Source organism: Nerophis ophidion, linkage group LG01, assembly GCF_033978795.1.
Source record: "Nerophis ophidion isolate RoL-2023_Sa linkage group LG01, RoL_Noph_v1.0, whole genome shotgun sequence".
NCBI classification, from domain to species: Eukaryota; Metazoa; Chordata; class Actinopteri; order Syngnathiformes; family Syngnathidae; genus Nerophis; species Nerophis ophidion.
The window spans coordinates 970,954-992,846 of record NC_084611.1 but is presented as its reverse complement, the minus strand read 5'-3'; the positions used below and the strand labels follow the sequence as shown (position 1 = coordinate 992,846).

The window sequence follows — 21,893 nt, the reverse complement described above, 5'->3', positions numbered from 1 at the left end:
TCCTGCACGCCACATGGGGGGTGGGGCTTATTAAATGTAATGCTTCTCCGGTTGACAAAATCAGGAGTCAACAGCCCAGCTCTGATGCCCGCTGTATGAATAAGCCGGTTGTACAGTCATGTTTATCTTTTCTTTTCGTTTGGCTCACCTGCACTGGCTTCCTGTGCACTTAAGATGTGACTTTAAGGTTTTACTACTTACGTATAAAATACTACACGGTCTAGCTCCAGCCTATCTTGCCGATTGTATTGTACCGTATGTCCCGGCAAGAAATCTGCGTTCAAAAGACTCCGGCTTATTAGTGATTCCTAGAGCCCAAAAAAAGTCTGCGGGCTATAGAGCGTTTTCCGTTCGGGCTCCAGTACTCTGGAATGCCCTCCCGGTAACAGTTCGAGATGCTACCTCAGTAGAAGCATTTAAGTCTCATCTTAAAACTCATCTGTATACTCTAGCCTTTAAATAGACCTCCTTTTTAGACCAGTTGATCTGCCGCTTCTTTTCTTTCTCCTATGTCCCCCCCCTCCCTTGTGGAGGGGGTCCGGTCCGATGACCATGGATGAAGTACTGACTGTCCAGAGTCGAGACCCAGGATGGACCGATCGTCGGGACCCAGGATGGACCGCTCGCCTGTATCGGTTGGGGACATCTCTACGCTGCTGATCCGCTTGAGATGGTTTCCTGTGGACGGGACTCTCACTGCTGTCTTGGAGCCACTATGGATTGAACTTTCACAGTATCATGTTAGACCCGCTCGACATCCATTGCTTTCGGTCCCCTAGAGGGGGGGGGTTGCCCACATCTGAGGTCCTCTCCAAGGTTTCTCATAGTCAGCATTGTCACTGGCGTCCCACTGAATGTGAATTCTCCCTGCCCACTGGGTGTGAGTTTTCCTTGCCCTTTTGTGGGTTCTTCCGAGGATGTTGTAGTCGTAATGATTTGTGCAGTCCTTTGAGACATTTGTGATTTGGGGCTATATAAATAAACATTGATTGATTGATTGATTGAAGTCTGCATGAGGAGTAGATTGATTGATTGATTGAAGCTTTTATTAGTAGGATGCACAGTACAGTACATATTCCGTACAATTGACCACTAAATGGTAACACCCCAATAAGTTTTTCAACTTGTTTAAGTCGGGGTCCACCTTCATCAATTTATGGTACAAATATATACTATCAGCGTAATACAGTCGTCCCACAAGTTCATCATCAGAGTACATACACTGAATTATTTACAATTGGGGGGCTGGAGCGTACTTCAGTCATCAACAATTATATCATCTGAGAAATGGACATTGAAACAGTGTAGGTGTGACTTAGTAGGATATGTACAGCCAGCAGAGAACATAGTGAGTTCACATAGCATAAGAGCAAGTAAATATATACATTTGATTATCTACAATCCGGGCAGGTGGGATGTGATGGGGGGAGTGCATTCCATATTGAAGGAGAATGACTTAAGACCTTTGTTAGATGGGAATCTGAGTTTGACCTGGTTTGTGGCGCTCCCCCTGGTGTTGTGGTTATGGCGGTCATTTAGGTTCTGGCAGTAGTTTGACATGTACTTGGGTATCAGGGAGTTGTATCAGGGGGGTTGCCCACATCTGAGGTCCTCTCCAAGGTTTCTCATAGTCAGCATTGTCACTGGCGTCCCACTGAATGTGAATTCTCCCTGCCCACTGGGTGTGAGTTTTCCTTGCCCTTTTGTGGGTTCTTCCGAGGATGTTGTAGTCGTAATGATTTGTGCAGTCCTTTGAGACATTTGTGATTTGGGGCTATATAAATAAACATTGATTGATTGATTGATTGTAGTGGATTTTATAGACCAGGCTCAGTGCAAGTTGTTTGACTCTGTCCTCCACCCTGAGCCAGCCCACTTTTGGAGAAGTGGGTAGGAGTGTTGTTGTTGTTGAAGAAAAAAGTGAATGCTGTGATCTATGACAAAATGTGACATGTTATCTACTTACAGCGTTTGTATAAAAACAGGTGTTTGGATGGTTTTTAAAGCGCTACATAAATAGCTGACCTTTTCTAACCTTTATTTCCGATTTAGAATGCATGAAAAAAGAAACGAGTGTTGTCTTACACGGGATTGTGAATGACAAAAGTGCGGTTCCCCTTTAAGGAGTTTCCGTGGCTTGTTTACATTGAGAGTGGAAATACTTGAGGAATCCGACTAACTGAGGCCACGCACTGCAAAAGTCACGCGTCTGCATTTGCACTTTCAACAACCCACCCTCTTTCTTTGCGGCGATATCTCCAGTCTCATTAGGGCGCATTTGTTGAGGGTGTTGAGTCTCCTGCAAAAAAAGGGAAACACACAGGTGATGTTAGAAGTCCAGCCCCAGAAGAAAGGGGGGCGCTAACGAGCTGGCGAGGGATAATCCCCGCATGAGCGGCCAGAGACAGCAGAGCAGAGAGAATTTAATCTGCTGAAGTGGCCACCAAATCACAGAGAGTTTACCCCCCCCCCGGCCCCCTCCTCGCCGGGCCACCTGGCCAAGGAGAGCGGCACCGGCGGGGTCTCTCTGGAGAGCTTTTAGAGGAGATCGCGTAACAATGGGGAGATGGAGGAGGTGCTGGGAGGAGGCATTGATATGATAGCTTCCAGATGTTTGGAGGAACACCTGCTGAGCTGCGTGACTGACAGCTGCACTTTGATGAAGGTTCCTTCATTGACTTATATGCTAATGAGATGTTGGAGATTGCTGAGGTTGAATATGACAGGAAGTGGAGTGCTGCCTCAATTTAAGAGCGTTAGTCTCTGGGCTGCTTTTGAAATAAGAGCCAGTTGTTGTGCTGGAAGTTGCGAACCAACATTAGTCGGCGTGGGGAATGTCACAGATCCGCCCAAAACATCTGGTCGTACTCGCTCACAGCTGGAGATGTTTTTTTCAGTTTTATTTTTGGGCTAAGAAGAAGAAGCGGATGACTTTTTCCATGAATTAAAGAAAGAAATCAGCAAAAACACGACAGAGCGCGTGGCTAACAGTCTTAGCGCTCGCAGCTAGTCTGCATCGAGCTGGTCGTACTCGCTCACAGCTGGAGATGTTTTTTTCAGTTTTATTTTTGGGCTAAGAAGAAGAAGCGGATGACTTTTTCCATGAATTAAAGAAAGAAATCAGCAAAAACACGACAGAGCGCGTGGCTAACAGTCTTAGCGCTCGCAGCTAGTCTGCATCGAGCTGGTCGTACTCGCTCACAGCTGGAGATGTTTTTTTCAGTTTTATTTTTGGGCTAAGAAGAAGAAGCGGATGACTTTTTCCATGAATTAAAGAAAGAAATCAGCAAAAACACGACAGAGCGCGTGGCTAACAGTCTTAGCGCTCGCAGCTAGTCTGCATCGAGCTGGTCGTACTCGCTCACAGCTGGAGATGTTTTTTTTCTGTTTTATTTTTGGGCTAAGAAGAAGAAGCGGATGACTTTTTCCATGAATTAAAGAAAGAAATCAGCAAAAACACGACAGAGCGCGTGGCTAACAGTCTTAGCGCTCGCAGCTAGTCTGCATCGAGCTGAAGTAAAAACCAGTCCGACGCCAGCCAAGGACGTTAAAATCATATTTATCCGTGAAAATAACGATGACTTCATTTCATAAAAAATGTTACTTCAATTTCACAAAACTACTGCAGTTGTTCGTGGAACATTCTATTGTATTTTGTTTATACAATAATAAAGTTTGTTTTGTCACATGTTAAAACCTTGAGTTCATTTCAATGAATTTGAGAAACGAGGGTTTTGAGTTGTTAGCGCCATCACAAAACTAATCAAGCATGCATGCCAAGTATTCTACTCCTCAATCGCCGCACAAAAAAATTGTTCAAAACATGCACTCCTAATTCTACTTTATTAGAATTCTATTCTAATTCTATTGAAAACCCAAAGTTTGACCCTATAAGTAGAATCGACTTGAAATTTCTCATATAGCTCAAAACACTCGTAACTTTACGGCACGGAGCAGAATGGCCATGAAACTCGGTACACACCTTTAAGGGACTGACAGGTACATGTCTGTCAAAGTGGAGGCAGATTGGTAGAAAAACATGCTTGCCGTCAAGCCAAATGTCTTTGTGGGGGAAGGGTTGGGACTAATTGTCCATAAGTCATTAATCCTGTGTCTAATTATTGCAGTGGAACCTTCTTCTTGAACATGGTTCGTGAAGCAAAAAGTTCTTACAGTGAAACAGAGTTTCCTGCGTGGAACAAAGTAACCATGAAGAATTAGTTCTAGCCTCCATATTTTAGTCAAAAAGTGCACACTTTGAAGACACGACCCCGCAGGCACGAGACTTCAAAGGGGAACATTATCAGCAGACCTATGTAAGCGTCAATATATACCTTGATGGTGCAGAAAAAAGACCATATATATTTTTTAACCAATTTCCGAACTCTAAATGGGTGAATTTTGGCGAATTAAACGCCTTTCTGTTAATCGCGCTGGAGGCGATGACGTCAGAATGTGACGTCGCCGAGGTAACACAGCCGCCATTTTCATTTTCAACACATTACAAACACCGGGTCTCAGCTCTGTTATTTTCCGTTTTTTTGACTATTTTTTGGAACCTTGGAGACATCATGCCTGGTGGGTGTGTTGTCGGAGGGTGTAACAACACTAACAGGGAGGGATTCAAGTTGCACCACTGGCCCCAAGATGCCAAAGTGTCTGCCGCCAGACCCCCATTGAATGTGCCAGAGTGTCTCCACATTTGACCGGCGATGCTAAGGCAGACATGGTACAGAGATGTATGGATGACCTGCAGATGCATTTGCAACGATAAAGTCAACGAAATCACGAAGGTGAGTTTTGTTGATGTTGACTGCCAGCTAATCGATGCTAACATGCTATGCTAATCAACACTAACATGCTATTTACCGGCGGTGCTAAAGCAGACATGGCACAGAGATGTATGGATAACCTGCAGATGCATTTGCAACGATAAAGTCAACGAAATCCCAAAGGTGAGTTTTGTTGATGTTGTTGACTTATGTGCTAATCAGACATATTTGGTTGTGGCGTGACTGCCAGCTAATCGATGCTAAAATGCTATGCTAATCAACACTAACATGCTATTTACCGGCGGTGCTAAAGCAGACATGGCACAGAGATGTATGGATAACCTGCAGATGCATTTGCAACCATAAAGTCAACGAAATCCCAAAGGTGAGTTTTGTTGATGTTGTTGACTTATGTGCTAATCAGACATATTTGGTTGTGGCGTGACTGCCAGCTAATCGATGCTAAAATGCTATGCTAATCAACACTAACATGCTATTTACCGGCGGTGCTAAAGCAGACATGGCACAGAGATGTATGGATAACCTGCAGATGCATTTGCAACCATAAAGTCAACGAAATCCCAAAGGTGAGTTTTGTTGATGTTGTTGACTTATGTGCTAATCAGACATATTTGGTTGTGGCGTGACTGCCAGCTAATCGATGCTAAAATGCTATGCTAATCAACACTAACATGCTATTTACCGGCGGTGCTAAAGCAGACATGGCACATAGATGTATGGATAACCTGCAGATGCATTTGCAACCATAAAGTCAACGAAATCCCAAAGGTGAGTTTTGTTGATGTTGTTGACTTATGTGCTAATCAGACATATTTGGTTGTGGCGTGACTGCCAGCTAATCGATGCTAAAATGCTATGCTAATCAACACTAACATGCTATTTACCGGCGGTGCTAAAGCAGACATGGCACAGAGATGTATGGATAACCTGCAGATGCATTTGCAACCATAAAGTCAACGAAATCCCAAAGGTGAGTTTTGTTGATGTTGTTGACTTATGTGCTAATCAGACATATTTGGTTGTGGCGTGACTGCCAGCTAATCGATGCTAAAATGCTATGCTAATCAACACTAACATGCTATTTACCGGCGGTGCTAAAGCAGACATGGCACAGAGATGTATGGATAACCTGCAGATGCATTTGCAACCATAAAGTCAACGAAATCCCAAAGGTGAGTTTTGTTGATGTTGACTGCCAGCTAATCGATGCTAACATGCTACGCTAATCGATGCTAACATGCTATTTACCGGCGGTGCTAAAGCAGACATGGCACAGAGATGTATGGATAACCTGCAGATGCATTTGCAACGATAGTCAACAAAATCACAAAGGTGAGTTTTGTTGATGTTGACTGCCAGCTAATCGATGCTAACATGCTACGCTAATCGATGCTAACATGCTATTTACCGGCGGTGCTAAAGCAGACATGGCACAGAGATGTATGGATAACCTGCAGATGCATTTGCAACGATAAAGTCAACGAAATCACAAAGGTGAGTTTTGTTGATGTTGACTGCCAGCTAATCGATGCTAACATGCTATGCTAATCGATGCTAACATGCTATTTACCGGTGGTGCTAAGACAGACATGGCACAGAGATGTATGGATAACCTGCAGATGCATTTGCAACGATAAATTCAACAAAATCACAAAGGTGAGTTTTGTTGATGTTGTTGACTTATGTGCTAATCAGACATATTTGGTTGTGGCGTGACTGCCAGCTAATCGATGCTAAAATGCTATGCTAATCAACACTAACATGCTATTTACCGGCGGTGCTAAAGCAGACATGGCACAGAGATGTATGGATAACCTGCAGATGCATTTGCAACCATAAAGTCAACGAAATCCCAAAGGTGAGTTTTGTTGATGTTGTTGACTTATGTGCTAATCAGACATATTTGGTTGTGGCGTGACTGCCGGCTAATCGATGCTAAAATGCTATGCTAATCAACACTAACATGCTATTTACCGGCGGTGCTAAAGCAGACATGGCACAGAGATGTATGGATAACCTGCAGATGCATTTGCAACCATAAAGTCAACGAAATCCCAAAGGTGAGTTTTGTTGATGTTGTTGACTTATGTGCTAATCAGACATATTTGGTTGTGGCGTGACTGCCGGCTAATCGATGCTAAAATGCTATGCTAATCAACACTAACATGCTATTTACCGGCGGTGCTAAAGCAGACATGGCACAGAGATGTATGGATAACCTGCAGATGCATTTGCAACGATCAGGTCAACGAAATCACAAAGGTGAGTTTTGTTGATGTTGACTGCCAGCTAATCGATGCTAACATGCTATGCTAATCGATGCTAACATGCTATTTACCGGCGGTGCTAAAGCAGACATGGCTACAGAGATGTATGGATAACCTGCAGATGCATTTGCAACGATAAAGTCAACGAAATCACAAAGGTGAGCTTTGTTGATGTTGACTGCCAGCTAATCGATGCTAACATGCTATGCTAATCGATGCTAACATGCTATTTACCGGTGGTGCTAAAGCAGACATGGCACAGAGATGTATGGATAACCTGCAGAAGCATTTGCAACTATATTACGTTTCCTTCCACCCACATTTAATGTGAAACAAACACTTACCAATCGACGGATTTAAGTAGCTCCAGTGTCAAAAGATGCGAAAGTCTTGATCGTTTGGTCCGCACATTTTACCGGCGATGCTAACGCAGCTATTCGGCCATGCTATGGCTATGAATAGCGTCAATAGCTATTCGCTCAATAGCTTCAGTTTCTTCTTCAATATTTTCATACTCCAACCATCTGTTTCAATACATGCGCAATCTGTTGAATCGCTTAAGTCGCTGAAATCCGGGTTTGAATCCGAGCTAATGTCGCTATATCTTGCTGTGGTATTCCCATTGTTTGTTTACATTGGCAGCACTGTGTGACGTCACAGGGAAATGGCCAGTGTCTTCGCAGAGAGCGAAAATAAGGCACTTTAAAGCTTTATTTAGGGATATTCCGAGACCGGTAAAATTTTGAAAAAAACTTCAAAAAATACAACAAGCCACTGGGAACTGATTTTTATTGTTTTTAACCCTTTTGAAATTGTGATAATGTTCCCCTTTAACAACAATGTTGAGAACTCCTCGAATTAGCGGAGGCAAGGATACTCAAAAAGTAATAACATTAAAAATAAATAAGTAAGTTATAATTCATAAGGTGAGATGAATAAGATGATCTAGAAAATGAAAACATGGATGAAATACATTCAGAAAGTTTATCTTCTTCTTTGTAGTTTGTAAACCCTTTAAGTTTGAAGAGTTTGTTGAAGTGGATTAAATTATTACATTTTTTGACTTCTTTGTTTAATCCATTCCAACATTTAATTCCACATACTGAAATACTGGAGGTCTTAAGTGTTGTACGTGCGTACAAATGTTTGAAACTACATTTTTCTCTAAGATTATATTTCTTCTCTATATTCTTGACTAGCAGATTAAAGTTTGCTTCATACATCATTCTAGCTGTTTAGAAAATTCATGGATTTTCAGTATTTTTTAAGAGTTTGTATGTTGTCTTTATCCAACATGATGTATTATTATAACTCATCTTTTTTGTAACACCGTTATTGAATGAAGTGCACTTTTGTAGTTATTTCTGCACAATATGTGACACTAGCGAGCAGTAGAGAAGCGTGAACTATTGTGCAGACAACTGCGGACTCACGCAAGGCACTTTTTGCACATTTCTACCATATATGGATAAATGGCAAAAAGGTCACAAAATGGGGCCGATTCCAAACGGCTCCTTTCCCAGAAGTATGAAGGAAAGTAAGTTTGTTTTATAAATAAATTGTCAATACTTAGGACTTATGCAGATCCCAAATACATAACAGCAGGTACTGATAGGTAGGAAAAGTTGATTTTGCACAATTGGGCCCCTTTAATGTACGGAACATTGGAATTTTGCACAAGAAAGACCTCTGCTGCTGGCAAAAAGAAGATAAACAACTAGAATGACTGCAGGCCAGGTTGATTATTGTGTCATCTTCTTCCCGAGCATGCTTTGGAAGTGACCGCCCCCTGCTTTTATTTTGGTGGCCACAGGAGATGGGTAGAGACAGAGGAGTGGTGGCCACAGGAGATGGGTAGAGACAGAGGAGTGGTGGCCACAGGAGATGGATAGAGACAGAGGACTGGTGGCCACAGGAGATGGGTAGAGACAGAGGAGTGGTGGCCACAGGAGATGGGTAGAGACAGAGGAGTGGTGGCCACAGGAGATGGGTAGAGACAGAGGAGTGGTGGCCACAGGAGATGGGTAGAGACAGAGGACTGGTGGCCACAGGAGATGGGTAAAGACAGAGGAGTGGTGGCCACAGGAGATGGGTAGAGACAGAGGAGTGGTGGCCACAGGAGATGGGTAGAGACAGAGGACTGGTGGCCACAGGAGATGGGTAGAGACAGAGGAGTGGTGGCAACAGGAGATGGGTAGAGACAGAGGAGTGGTGGCCACAGGAGATGGGTAAAGACAGAGGAGTGGTGGCCACAGGAGATGGGTAGAGACAGAGGAGTGGTGGCCACAGGAGATGGGTAGAGACAGAGGAGTGGTGGCCACAGGAGATGGGTAGAGACAGAGGAGTGGTGGCCACAGGAGATGGGTAGAGACAGAGGAGTGGTGGCCACAGGAGATGGGTAAAGACAGAGGAGTGGTGGCCACAGGAGATGGGTAGAGACAGAGGAGTGGTGGCCACAGGAGATGGGTAAAGACAGAGGAGTGGTGGCCACAGGAGATGGGTAAAGACAGAGGAGTGGTGGCAACAGGAGATGGGTAAAGACAGAGGAGTGGTGGCCACAGGAGATGGGTAGAGACAGAGGACTGGTGGCCACAGGAGATGGGTAGAGACAGAGGAGTGGTGGCCACAGGAGATGGGTAAAGACAGAGGAGTGGTGGCCACAGGAGATGGGTAGAGACAGAGGAGTGGTGGCCACAGGAGATGGGTAGAGACAGAGGACTGGTGGTCACAGGAGATGGGTAGAGACAGAGGAGTGGTGGCCACAGGAGATGGGTAGAGACAGAGGAGTGGTGGCCACAGGAGATGGGTAGAGACAGAGGACTGGTGGCCACAGGAGATGGGTAGAGACAGAGGAGTGGTGGCCACAGGAGATGGGTAGAGACAGAGGACTGGTGGCCACAGGAGATGGGTAGAGACAGAGGAGTGGTGGCCACAGGAGATGGGTAGAGACAGAGGAGTGGTGGCCACAGGAGATGGGTAGAGACAGAGGAGTGGTGGTCACAGGAGATGGGTAGAGACAGAGGAGTGGTGGCAACAGGAGATGGGTAAAGACAGAGGAGTGGTGGCCACAGGAGATGGGTAGAGACAGAGGAGTGGTGGCCACAGGAGATGGGTAGAGACAGAGGAGTGGTGGTCACAGGAGATGGGTAGAGACAGAGGAGTGGTGGCCACAGGAGATGGGTAGAGACAGAGGACTGGTGGCCACAGGAGATGGGTAGAGACAGAGGAGTGGTGGCCACAGGAGATGGGTAGAGACAGAAGAGTGGTGGCCACAGGAGATGGGTAGAGACAGAGGAGTGGTGGCCACAGGAGATGGGTAGAGACAGAGGAGTGGTGGCCACAGGAGATGGGTAAAGACAGAGGAGTGGTGGCCACAGGAGATGGGTAGAGACAGAGGAGTGGTGGCCACAGGAGATGGGCAGAGACAGAGGAGTGGTGGCCACAGGAGATGGGTAGAGACAGAGGAGTGGTGGCCACAGGAGATGGGTAGAGACAGAGGAGTGGTGGCCACAGGAGATGGGTAGAGACAGAGGAGTGGTGGTCACAGGAGATGGGTAAAGACAGAGGAGTGGTGGCCACAGGAGATGGGTAGAGACAGAGGAGTGGTGGCTACAGGAGATGGGTAGAGACAGAGGACTTGACAGGAGATGGGTAGAGACAGAGGAGTGGTGGTCACAGGAGATGGGTTGAGACAGAGGAGTGGTGGCCACAGGAGATGGGTAGAGACAGGGGAGTGGTGGCCACAGGAGATGGGTAGAGACAGAGGACTGGTGGCCACAGGAGATGGGTAGAGACAGAGGACTGGTGGCCACAGGAGATGGGTAGAGACAGAGGAGTGGTGGCCACAGGAGATGGGTAGAGACAGAGGAGTGGTGGCAAACATCAGAGCACGGGCACCAAGTCTCACCTGCAGAGAGCCTCAATGGCATCACGATCCAGGAAGTCGTGGTCCCTGGTGACTGAGGAGATGTCCATGGGAAACTGAGCATCTGAAGGGAGGGAGAGAGACACATCAGAACTCTGCCGTCCCACCTTCTATTTCCCCCCGACACCGGCTCAAAGAGGAAGTGGCGTCTTAGCCGAGCAAACAAACCCAGCTGCGGCATGCTGGGGGGCTGGGGGGCTGGGGAGGGAGTAGTGGGAGGCATTGATTGAAGAATGACAATAGGTCCTCAGAGCTCCCACTTCCCCGTCATTCTCTGGCGCTCCGGAGTCAACCTGATTAACACGGCACAAGTAACTGCAAACGGCTGAGAGGAGACGAGGCGCTGGAATGTTATGGCCCAACCCCGAGTGGGAATCTTGCATCTGAAGCCTTCAGGGTAGTGATGATGATAAGAACTTAGAGCTGAAGGGACTACCAGCACTTTCTGCCGTGCGGACAAAGGCTATCAGTGCGCTTATCTTTAGTGGGGCAATCGTCCTGACAGCGCCGACAATGGCGCTTGTCCGGCGGACGCGAATGGGAAGGAAAAAATGCGTCACGCGTCGGCACAAATCCTTAATTGTGAGGAGCCGGCTGAGGCTGAAGTCTGCGAGGTGACGCACGCTCTTTTCCAGTTTGCCTGCGCATTGAGACGGTCTCATCACCTTTTCACCGCACAATGAGCTTCTCTCGCCAATAGGAAGCCTTTCACGCTCCAACCGGATCCGGCCTGTTGACAGATGTCCCTCGTCCTGGCGGTTACGTAAGGAAAGGTCTATGTCGGGGTCTAGGATACTCAGCTACATTTCTACAAAGCTAAGGACCGAGGGAACAGACTTCTCCTTTCACTATTTGTCCTATTTTGTATATTCTGTCAAACCAGTGTCCTCCACGGTAGACATTTGGTCTAAACCAGGTCTTCTTAACCTTGTCCAACCAGCGTCCCCCACGGTAGACATTTGGTCTAGACCAGGTCTTCTTAACCTTGTCGAACCAGCGTCCCCCACGGTAGACATTTGGTCTAGACCAGGTCTTCTTAACCTTGTCGAACCAGCGTCCCCCACGGTAGACATTTGGTCTAGACCAGGTCTTCTTAACCTTGTCGAACCAGCGTCCCCCACGGTAGACATTTGGTCTAGACCAGGTCTTCTTAACCTTGTCAAACCAGCGTCCCCCACGGTAGACATTTGGTCTACACCAGGTCTTCTTAACCTTGTCGAACCAGCGTCCCCCACGGTAGACATTTGGTCTAGACCAGGTCTTCTTAACCTTGTCGAACCAGCGTCCCCCACGGTAGACATTTGGTCTAGACCAGGTCTTCTTAACCTTGTCGAACCAGCGTCCCCCACGGTAGACATTTGGTCTAGACCAGGTCTTCTTAACCTTGTCGAACCAGCGTCCCCCACGGTAGACATTTGGTCTAGACCAGGTCTTCTTAACCTTGTCGAACCAGCGTCCTCCACGGTAGACATTTGGTCTAGACCAGGTCTTCTTAACCTTGTCGAACCAGCGTCCCCCACGGTAGACATTTGGTCTAGACCAGGTCTTCTTAACCTTGTCGAACCAGCGTCCCCCACGGTAGACATTTGGTCTAGACCAGGTCTTCTTAACCTTGTCGAACCAGCGTCCCCCACGGTAGACATTTGGTCTAGACCAGGTCTTCTTAACCTTGTCGAACCAGCGTCCCCCACGGTAGACATTTGGTCTAGACCAGGTCTTCTTAACCTTGTCGAACCAGCGTCCCCCACGGTAGACATTTGGTCTAGACCAGGTCTTCTTAACCTTGTCGAACCAGCGTCCTCCACGGTAGACATTTGGTCTAGACCAGGTCTTCTTAACCTTGTCGAACCAGCGTCCCCCACGGTAGACATTTGGTCTACACCAGGTCTTCTTAACCTTGTCGAACCAGCGTCCCCCACGGTAGACATTTGGTCTAGACCAGGTCTTCTTAACCTTGTCGAACCAGCGTCCCCCACGGTAGACATTTGGTCTAGACCAGGTCTTCTTAACCTTGTCGAACCAGCGTCCCCCACGGTAGACATTTGGTCTAGACCAGGTCTTCTTAACCTTGTCGAACCAGCGTCCTCCACGGTAGACATTTGGTCTAGACCAGGTCTTCTTAACCTTGTCGAACCAGCGTCCCCCACGGTAGACATTTGGTCTAGACCAGGTCTTCTTAACCTTGTCGAACCAGCGTCCCCCACGGTAGACATTTGGTCTAGACCAGGTCTTCTTAACCTTGTCGAACCAGCGTCCCCCACGGTAGACATTTGGTCTAGACCAGGTCTTCTTAACCTTGTCGAACCAGCGTCCTCCACGGTAGACATTTGGTCTAGACCAGGTTTTCTTAACCTTGTCGAACCAGCGTCCCCCACGGTAGACATTTGGTCTAGACCAGGTCTTCTTAACCTTGTCGAACCAGCGTCCCCCACGGTAGACATTTGGTCTAGACCAGGTCTTCTTAACCTTGTCGAACCAGCGTCCCCCACGGTAGACATTTGGTCTACACCAGGTCTTCTTAACCTTGTCCAACCAGTGTCCTCCACGGTAGACATTTGGTCTAGACCAGGTCTTCTTAACCTTGTCGAACCAGCGTCCCCCACGGTAGACATTTGGTCTAGACCAGGTCTTCTTAACCTTGTCGAACCAGCGTCCTCCACGGTAGACATTTGGTCTACACCAGGTCTTCTTAACCTTGTCGAACCAGCGTCCCCCACGGTAGACATTTGGTCTAGACCAGGTCTTCTTAACCTTGTCGAACCAGCGTCCCCCACGGTAGACATTTGGTCTAGACCAGGTCTTCTTAACCTTGTCCAACCAGCGTCCTCCACGGTAGACATTTGGTCTAGACCAGGTCTTCTTAACCTTGTCGAACCAGTGTCCTCCACGGTAGACATTTGGTCTAGACCAGGTCTTCTTAACCTTGTCGAACCAGCGTCCCCCACGGTAGACATTTGGTCTAGACCAGGTCTTCTTAACCTTGTCGAACCAGCGTCCCCCACGGTAGACATTTGGTCTAGACCAGGTCTTCTTAACCTTGTCGAACCAGCGTCCCCCACGGTAGACATTTGGTCTAGACCAGGTCTTCTTAACCTTGTCGAACCAGCGTCCTCCACGGTAGACATTTGGTCTAAACCAGGTCTTCTTAACCTCTTGGACCTCAGGGTCCATTTTTTCCACTAAATGATCCACACTGAATTACTAATTTTACTCTTGATTTGCATCATATTCAATAATTGTGTTGAACCTACTTACAGTTTACATCTCTCCATCCATTTTCTACTGCTTGTCCCTTTTGGGATTGCGGGGGGTGCTGGGACCTATCTCTGCTGCATTCGGGTGGAAGGCGGCGTACACCCTGGACAAGTCGCCACCTCATCGCAGGGCCAACACAGATAGACAGACAACATTCACACACTAGGGACCATTTAGTGTTGCCAATCAACCTATCCCCAGGTGCATGTCTTTGGAGGTGGGAGGGGCCTATCCCCAGGTGCATGTCTTTGGAGGTGGGAGGGGCCTATCCCCAGCTGCATGTCTTTGGAGGTGGGAGGGGCCTATCCCCAGGTGCATGTCTTTGGAGGTGGGAGGGGCCTATCCCCAGGTGCATGTCTTTGGAGGTGGGAGGAAGCCGTAGTACCAGGAGAGAACCCACGCAGTCACGGGGAGAACATGCAAACTCCACACAGAAAGATCCCGAACATCCAACCCAGGACCTTCATATTGTGAGGCACATGCACTAACCCCTGTACCACCGTGATGCCCCTATCTATCTATCTATATATATATATATATATATATATATATATATATATATATATATTATAGCCTATACTTGGATACTAAGAGCGTGTCAAAGTTTGGCTCCTCCCTTGTAGAAGAACCTCTTTAACGTTTTGTAGGCAATATCAGAAATATCAAGCAGCTAAAATGGATAAGTGTGGAGGGTGTTTTGCATTTTTTCCATCATGCTTTGTAATTTTACATTTTTTTTTATGGTGAATGGACATTTTTTATAACAGCTACAAAGTTCAGTGAGCCGGTTGTGTTATGTGTGATCGTGTGTGTTGCCATTATGTTCTGGTTAGATTTTTTTGGCACTATGACTAGGGGAGGTTGTCTGCATTAAGTCATAAGTAATCTGCTGAACGAGGAAACTATTCTGCGCATAACTTAAGGTCCATCCATCCATGTTGTACCGCTTGTCACTCACGGGGTCACGGCGATGGCTGGAGCCTACCCCAGCTGCATGCGGGAGCCACACTGCCCGCCCAATGACAGCAAAGTGTCAGCATAAATGTCAGGCTTTTCAAATCAATCAATCAATCAATCAATGTTTATTTATATAGCCCCAAATCACAAATGTCTCAAAGGACTGCACAAATCATTACGACTACAACATCCTCGGAAGAACCCACAAAAGGGCAAGGAAAACTCACACCCAGTGGGCAGGGAGAATTCACATTCAGTGGGACGCCAGCGACAATGCTGACTATGAGAAACCTTGGAGAGGACCTCAGATGTGGGCAACCCCCCCCCCCTCTAGGGGACCGAAAGCAATGGATGTCGAGCGGGTCTAACATGATACTGTGAAAGTTCAATCCATAGTGGCTCCAAGACAGCAGTGAGAGTCCCGTCCACAGGAAACCATCTCAAGCGGATCAGCAGCGTAGAGATGTCCCCAACCGATACAGGCGAGCGGTCCATCCTGGGTCCCGACGAGCGGTCCATCCTGGGTCTCGACTCTGGACAGTCAGTACTTCATCCATGGTCATCGGACCGGACCCCCTCCACAAGGGAGGGGGGGACATAGGAGAAAGAAAAGAAGCGGCAGATCAACTGGTCTAAAAAGGAGGTCTATTTAAAGGCTAGAGTATACAGATGAGTTTTAAGATGAGACTTAAATGCTTCTACTGAGGTAGCATCTCGAACTGTTACCGGGAGGGCATTCCAGAGTACTGGAGCCCGAACGGAAAACGGAACACAATCTTTCTATGGAAACGTTTCCTTATTAAACTTAAGACCTTTTGTGGGCCCAATTGGCCCGCGGGCTGTAGTCTTGACACCATTTGGGCTACCAATTTTGAAGTGAACCTTGGGTCCCGTCCAATAGCTCTGGTCTGTGTTACGGGAAAGGAATGACCGGTGAATCTGGCTTTGGAGCTAAAACTCTAGGACTTGTTGTAGTTAAGCAGTGGAGTTGATGTTTGGAACCCAGGCTGCACTTGCTTGTCAGGCTCGTGAAGCCTCCTCCTCCTCCTCAGGAATGTTGTTCCTGTGGGAGGCGTGCAGCAAAATGCAGACAAGTGGGCCTGCTTTGAAACAGTCCTGGTTACGTCAGAGCAGCAAAGAGCAGCAAAAGGCTGTGGACTCCCAGGTTGCTGCAGGGACCGACACAGCAAGCACGACTCATTCCATGTCATAAAGTCAGCTCCTTTTGAGCAGGATGACATTTTCCCTCAGCTGGGCGTTGTTTACGTGTGGACAAAAGGTTGCGAAGAAGGCGTACTCACCTTCGTAAAGCTGGGCATACTGGGGGAAGCCTGCAGCCCGCAGCCAGGTACAGGCCTCTTTGGCCTCGATCTCTGCAGACGACAAGAACACGGAGACTCGTCAGATTAGCGGACACAATCGACACAAACTTCCAACACGTGAAAACGGCGGCAAAACACTTTTCGGTCCCATTCAAGTCCTTTTCTTGTTGAAAACGTCGTGGAATGATGACGCGTGCGCGTGACGTCACGGACTGTCAGGAAATATTAGCGCAGCACCACTAGCAGCTAAAAGTTGTCTCTTTTCATCGCGCAATTAAAGTATTAAAGTATTCTGGACATCTGTGTTGCTGAATATTTTGCAATTTGTTCAATTACTAATGGAGAAGTCAAAGTAGAAAGATGGAGTTGGGAAGCTTTTGTCTTTAGCCACACAAACACACGGTGATTCCTTGTTTGGGACGGCGTGGCGCAGAGGGAGAGTGGCCGTGCGCAACCCGAGGGTCACTGGTTCAAATCCCACCTAGAACCAACCTCGTCACGTCCGTTGTGTCCCGAGCAAGACACTTCACCCTTGCTCCTGATGGGTGCTGGTTGGCGCCTTGCATGGCAGCTCCTGACATCAGTGTGTGAATGTGTGTGTGAATGGGTAAATGTGGAAGTAGTGTCAAAGCGCTTTGAGTACCTTGAAGGTAGAAAAGCGCTATACAAGTACAACCCATTTATTTATTTATCATTTATTTAATTTGGGGAAAATACGGCGTCAACAATGCTATATTTAACACGTGGATTCAAACAAGCACGGAGCCTCCTGTGGTTTGGGTGCTCGGTCTCTGGAAGTCGCCAGGCTCTGCAATTAGTGCTGTTCCGAAAAACATTGATGTTAACGGTTGGGGCTGTAGGCAACCTCCTGATGTAGTTGTTTTTGACTGTACTCCACAAAAAAAACTGTATTTTGATTTGAAGTATGATGAGTAGCCAGCCTCCTGCAACTTTAACAAGGTTCCAAATGTCGGTCACCTGTTAGAGTGAAACTAGTTCCAGTAACACTCCTTTATTACCAATTATTTGCATCTTACAACCTTGATTCTCTTATGTTTTAAAACATGCGATGTTTTCTTAACAATCGCCTGTATTACATTTTTCCACCACTTGTGGCGCTAGTGACAATCTCAAACAAACAAGTCTGCAGCGAAAGTCACAGAGAAGTTTCTTAAGCGCAAAAATTACGACTAAAGTCGTGAAGCTGTTCTTTCATTTGCACCTTAATTGGAAATACTGCTTAGTGTTGAAACATATCGATTATTAATTTATTTTAGAACTAATTATTTATATGTAAAGGTTTATGTGTTAAATAAATATTAATCTTTGCGATGAACACATTTTCAGATCAAATGACAAGGTTGTAAACTGTAATTAGGTCAGATAAAAAATATTGAATATGATTAAAATTGTGGGGCATTATAGCTCGGTTGGTGGAGTGGCCGTGCCAGCAACTTGAGGGTTCCAGGTTCGATCCCTGCTTCTGCCATTCTAGTCACTGCCCTTGTGTCCTTGGGCAAGACACTTTAGCCTCCTGCTGCCAGTGCCACCCACACTGCTTTAAATGTAACTTAGATATTGGCTTTCACTATGTAAACTGCTTTGAGTCACTAGTGAAAAGCGCTATATAAATATAATTACGTTAAAAAATAAAATAAATACAAGGGTAAGATTATTTATATTATAGTAGAAAAATTGGGCCCCGAGTCTAAAAAGGTTAAGAACTCCCGGTCTAAAGAGTTAGCTTTCCCTTTATCTAAAAGTGCATTTTGTTTTCCAGGTTGGAAAAACGAGGTCAGACGTTGTCGTCTTTTGGTGTCATAAAAAAAAAAAAAAAAAAAGTCTCCGACAACAAGAATAAAGACATATTAGAAGGTAAGGATGTGACGATAAACAGTATCAATTCTTAGTATCATCATTTTGAATCAAAACAATCCAAAAAACGTGATTATTGAACTCACTTTGATAAACGCAGGGACTGACTGGCGCCAACTCGCTAGCTTAAATGCTAACATGAAAATGAGTCGTTTCTTAAGATGATCTAAATTAGCTTAAGGAACTAAAATACTCACTGAACATACATTTAGGGATCGTTCTATACGACATGGAGGGGGTTTTTACGGTGTGTTCAAGGACCGCCGAACACAGTCGGACGCCGCAGCGCTCAGCAGAAATAACAAATAATAATTTATTTGATTTATCACACACTTTTCATTCAGTACAAAGAAATATTTCAAACAGAAGCTAAGACTTAATATACTAAAACACAATCAGTCAAGCAAAAAAGGACAAATAGTGGGTTTTAGAACAGTTTTAAAACACTTGGTCAAAGGACTTCAGTACTTTTTATTTCCCATGATAATAATACTAACTGTCTCGTGACAAGTTCAGCTGGTAGAAGGTCTGACAAATACAGAAGAACATGATCAAGTGTGACCTTGTCGACCTGGTTAGTCTCCCGCTCGGCGCTCACATGACCCGAGAAGCTCAAAGCATCCTTGGTGCAAACGCCGCTAACCTCCGGGCGCCACCTAAGCTCCTTAGTCCTGGCACAGACCTCGGACTTTGTTGAACCTTTGGCCAGCCCGGCTCTTACAGGTGCTGTTCAGTCTGCTGCGGAGTGACACCCAGATGTGGAAAAGCCCCACAGCGTGTGTTACAATCGCGACGTCTCCCAATGACCTGTGAAGAGCCTTTAGATGTGCTTTGCCAAAAGGCTGCTGCCCCCCCCCCCCTCAATGGACTCTGTCCACCCCCCCACACCCTAGTCTCCCGGTCTTTGCTGTTTGTGGTGTCAAGGCAGGCGGGGCCGAGGGCAGCAGACTTTGACAATGCTCTCCTAAGTGTTGTGACAGCAATGACAAAGTCTGGCAAACAACAAGCAGACCTACAAAGGCAGGAAGGGAAGCTGCTACAAACTAAACAAAAAACCTCGGCTGAAAATGGGGATGCGGGTTGAAGTCTACGTGAGGACAAACATTTGAAATGTCCCAGTCAAGCACATCAGTTATTTTATTACTTTTTTGGTCAAATGATTTGGTCAAATTGGACTAAAAAAGGCCTTTAAAGGCAAACATCCTGAGGAGAGGATGTGCACAGGAAGATTAAAGTGTGCAAAGCTAACTTTTACATGTACAAACTTTTACAAACCCCGTTTCCATATGAGTTGGGAAATGGTGTTAGACGTAAATATAAACAGAATACAATGATTTGCAAATCCTTTTCAAGCCATATTCAGTTGAATATGCTACAAAGACAACATATTTCATGTTCAAACTCATAAACTTTTCCTTTTTCTTGCAAATAATCATTAACTTTAATATTTGATGCCAGCAACACGTGACAAAGAAGTTGGGAAAGGTGGCAATAAATACTGATAAAGTTGAGGAATGCTCATCACACACTTATTATGAACATCCCACAGGTGTGCAGGCTAATTGGGAACAGGTGGGTGTCATGATTGGATATAAAAGCAGCTTCCATGAAATGCTAAGTAATTCACAAACAAGGATGGGGCGATGGTCACCACTTTGTAAGCAAATTGTCAAACAGTTTTAGAACAACATTTCTCAACGAGCTATTGCAAGGAATTTAGGGATTTTACCATCTACGGTCCGTAAAATCATCAGAAGGTTCAGAGAATCTGGAGAAATCACTGCACGTAAGCTATGATATTACAGACTTTTGATCCCTCAGGCGGTACTGCATCAAAAACCGACATCGGTGTGTAAAGGATATCACCACATGGGCTCAGGAACACTTCATAAAACCACTGTCAGTTACTACAGTTGGTCGCTACATCTGTAAGTGCAAGTTAAAACTCTACTATGCAAAGCCAAAGCCATTTATCAACAACACCCAGGAACGCCGATGGTTTCGCTGGGCCCGGGCTAACCTAAGATGGACTGATACAAAGTGGAAAAGTGTTCTGTGGTCTGACAAGTCCACATTTCAAATTATATTTGGAAACTGTGGACGTGGTGACCTCCGGAACAAAGAGAAAATCACCATCCGGATTGTTATAAGAGCGAAGTTCGAAAGCCAGCATGTGTGATGGTATGGGGGTGTATTAGTGCCCAAGGCATGGGTAACTTACACATCTGTGAAGGCACCATTAATGCTGAAAGGTACATACAGCTTTTGGAACAACATATGCTGCCATCTAAGCGCCGTCTTTTTCTTGAACGCCCCTGCTTATTTCAGCAAGACAATGCCAAGCCACATTCAGCACGTGGCTTCATAAAAAAAGAGTGCGGGTACTTTCCTGGCCCGCCTGAGGCCCAGACCTGTCTCCCACGGAAAATGTGTGGCGCATTATGAAGCGTAAAATAGGACAGCGGAGACCCCGGACTGTTGAAGGACTGAAGCTCTACATAAAACAAGACTGGGAAAGAATTCCACTTTCAAAGCTTCAACAATTAGTTTCCTCAGTTCCCAAACGTTTATTGAGTGTTGTTAAAAGAAAAGGTGATGTAACACAGTGGTGAACATGCCCTTTCCCAACTACTTTGGCACGTGTTGCAGCCATGAAATTCTAAGTTAATCATTATTTGCAAAAAAAAAATGTTTATGAGTTTGAACATGAAATATGTTGTCTTTGTAGCATATTCAACTGAATATGGCTTGAAAGGGATTTGCAAATCATTGTATTCTGTTTATATTTACATCTAACACCATTTCCCAACTCATATGGAAACAGGATTTGTAGATTGAATGCTTCATTCGTTCATTTTATTTTCTGTCACGCCTGCAGGCAAAAAGAAGTGTTTCCGGGGAGGCGGAGCCTAACACGCCACATTGCACTGCTGCTCACTTCTCGTCCGACAGCCACCAAGTTACATCTTAAAAAGCTCCTTTTGGTCGCTGACATATGACATGTTAGCACGGAGATGGCAATGAATGTCTTTTTAAAAATTAATTTAAAAAAAACAACTCCACCCATCCATCCATTTTCTACCGCTCTTCCCTATACTCAGAAAAAAAATACAAATAGGAAAACCCTTATTTTAAAATTATAAATCGATATTAAAAATTGCGATAAAGATGTGTACTTTTTGTGCGCCCCTAAGAATAAGTGCTAATATATTATTACATTACGTATACAAACATAACTCCAAAACCAAACATAAAATCTGTTTAAAAAAGCCTGTAATATTGAATTTATGTGAGTTTTACCAGAATCATGTATTTTGGAAAGGTTTCCAAATACAAAAATGAGGTTTTACTCACGATGAAAGTAAACAGTCACAGTTCTTGAAACATAACTCCAAAAATACACATGCAAAGTGTCTAATAATGCCTGAAGAAATGTATCTTTGTTAGTTTTACTGGAAAAAAAAAACATTTGGTAAGGTTTGCAAAAACAAAAAGTAAT

General features: G+C 45.6%; 1 protein-coding gene across 4 annotated transcripts in view; it reads right to left on the bottom strand.

The window, feature by feature from the left end:
• dlc1 (DLC1 Rho GTPase activating protein) overlaps positions 1-21,893 on the bottom strand; it is a 261,583-nt gene that overhangs the window by 39,198 nt on the left and 200,492 nt on the right. For all 4 annotated transcript variants that reach the window (XM_061887484.1, XM_061887563.1, XM_061887643.1 and 1 more), the window contains 3 exons: positions 16,499-16,570; positions 10,968-11,049; positions 2,236-2,299 (listed from right to left, as the gene is read on the bottom strand). In XM_061887484.1, coding sequence (XP_061743468.1) covers positions 2,236-2,299; positions 10,968-11,049; positions 16,499-16,570 — 218 coding nt within the window. The remainder of the gene's footprint in view (positions 1-2,235; positions 2,300-10,967; positions 11,050-16,498; positions 16,571-21,893) is intronic.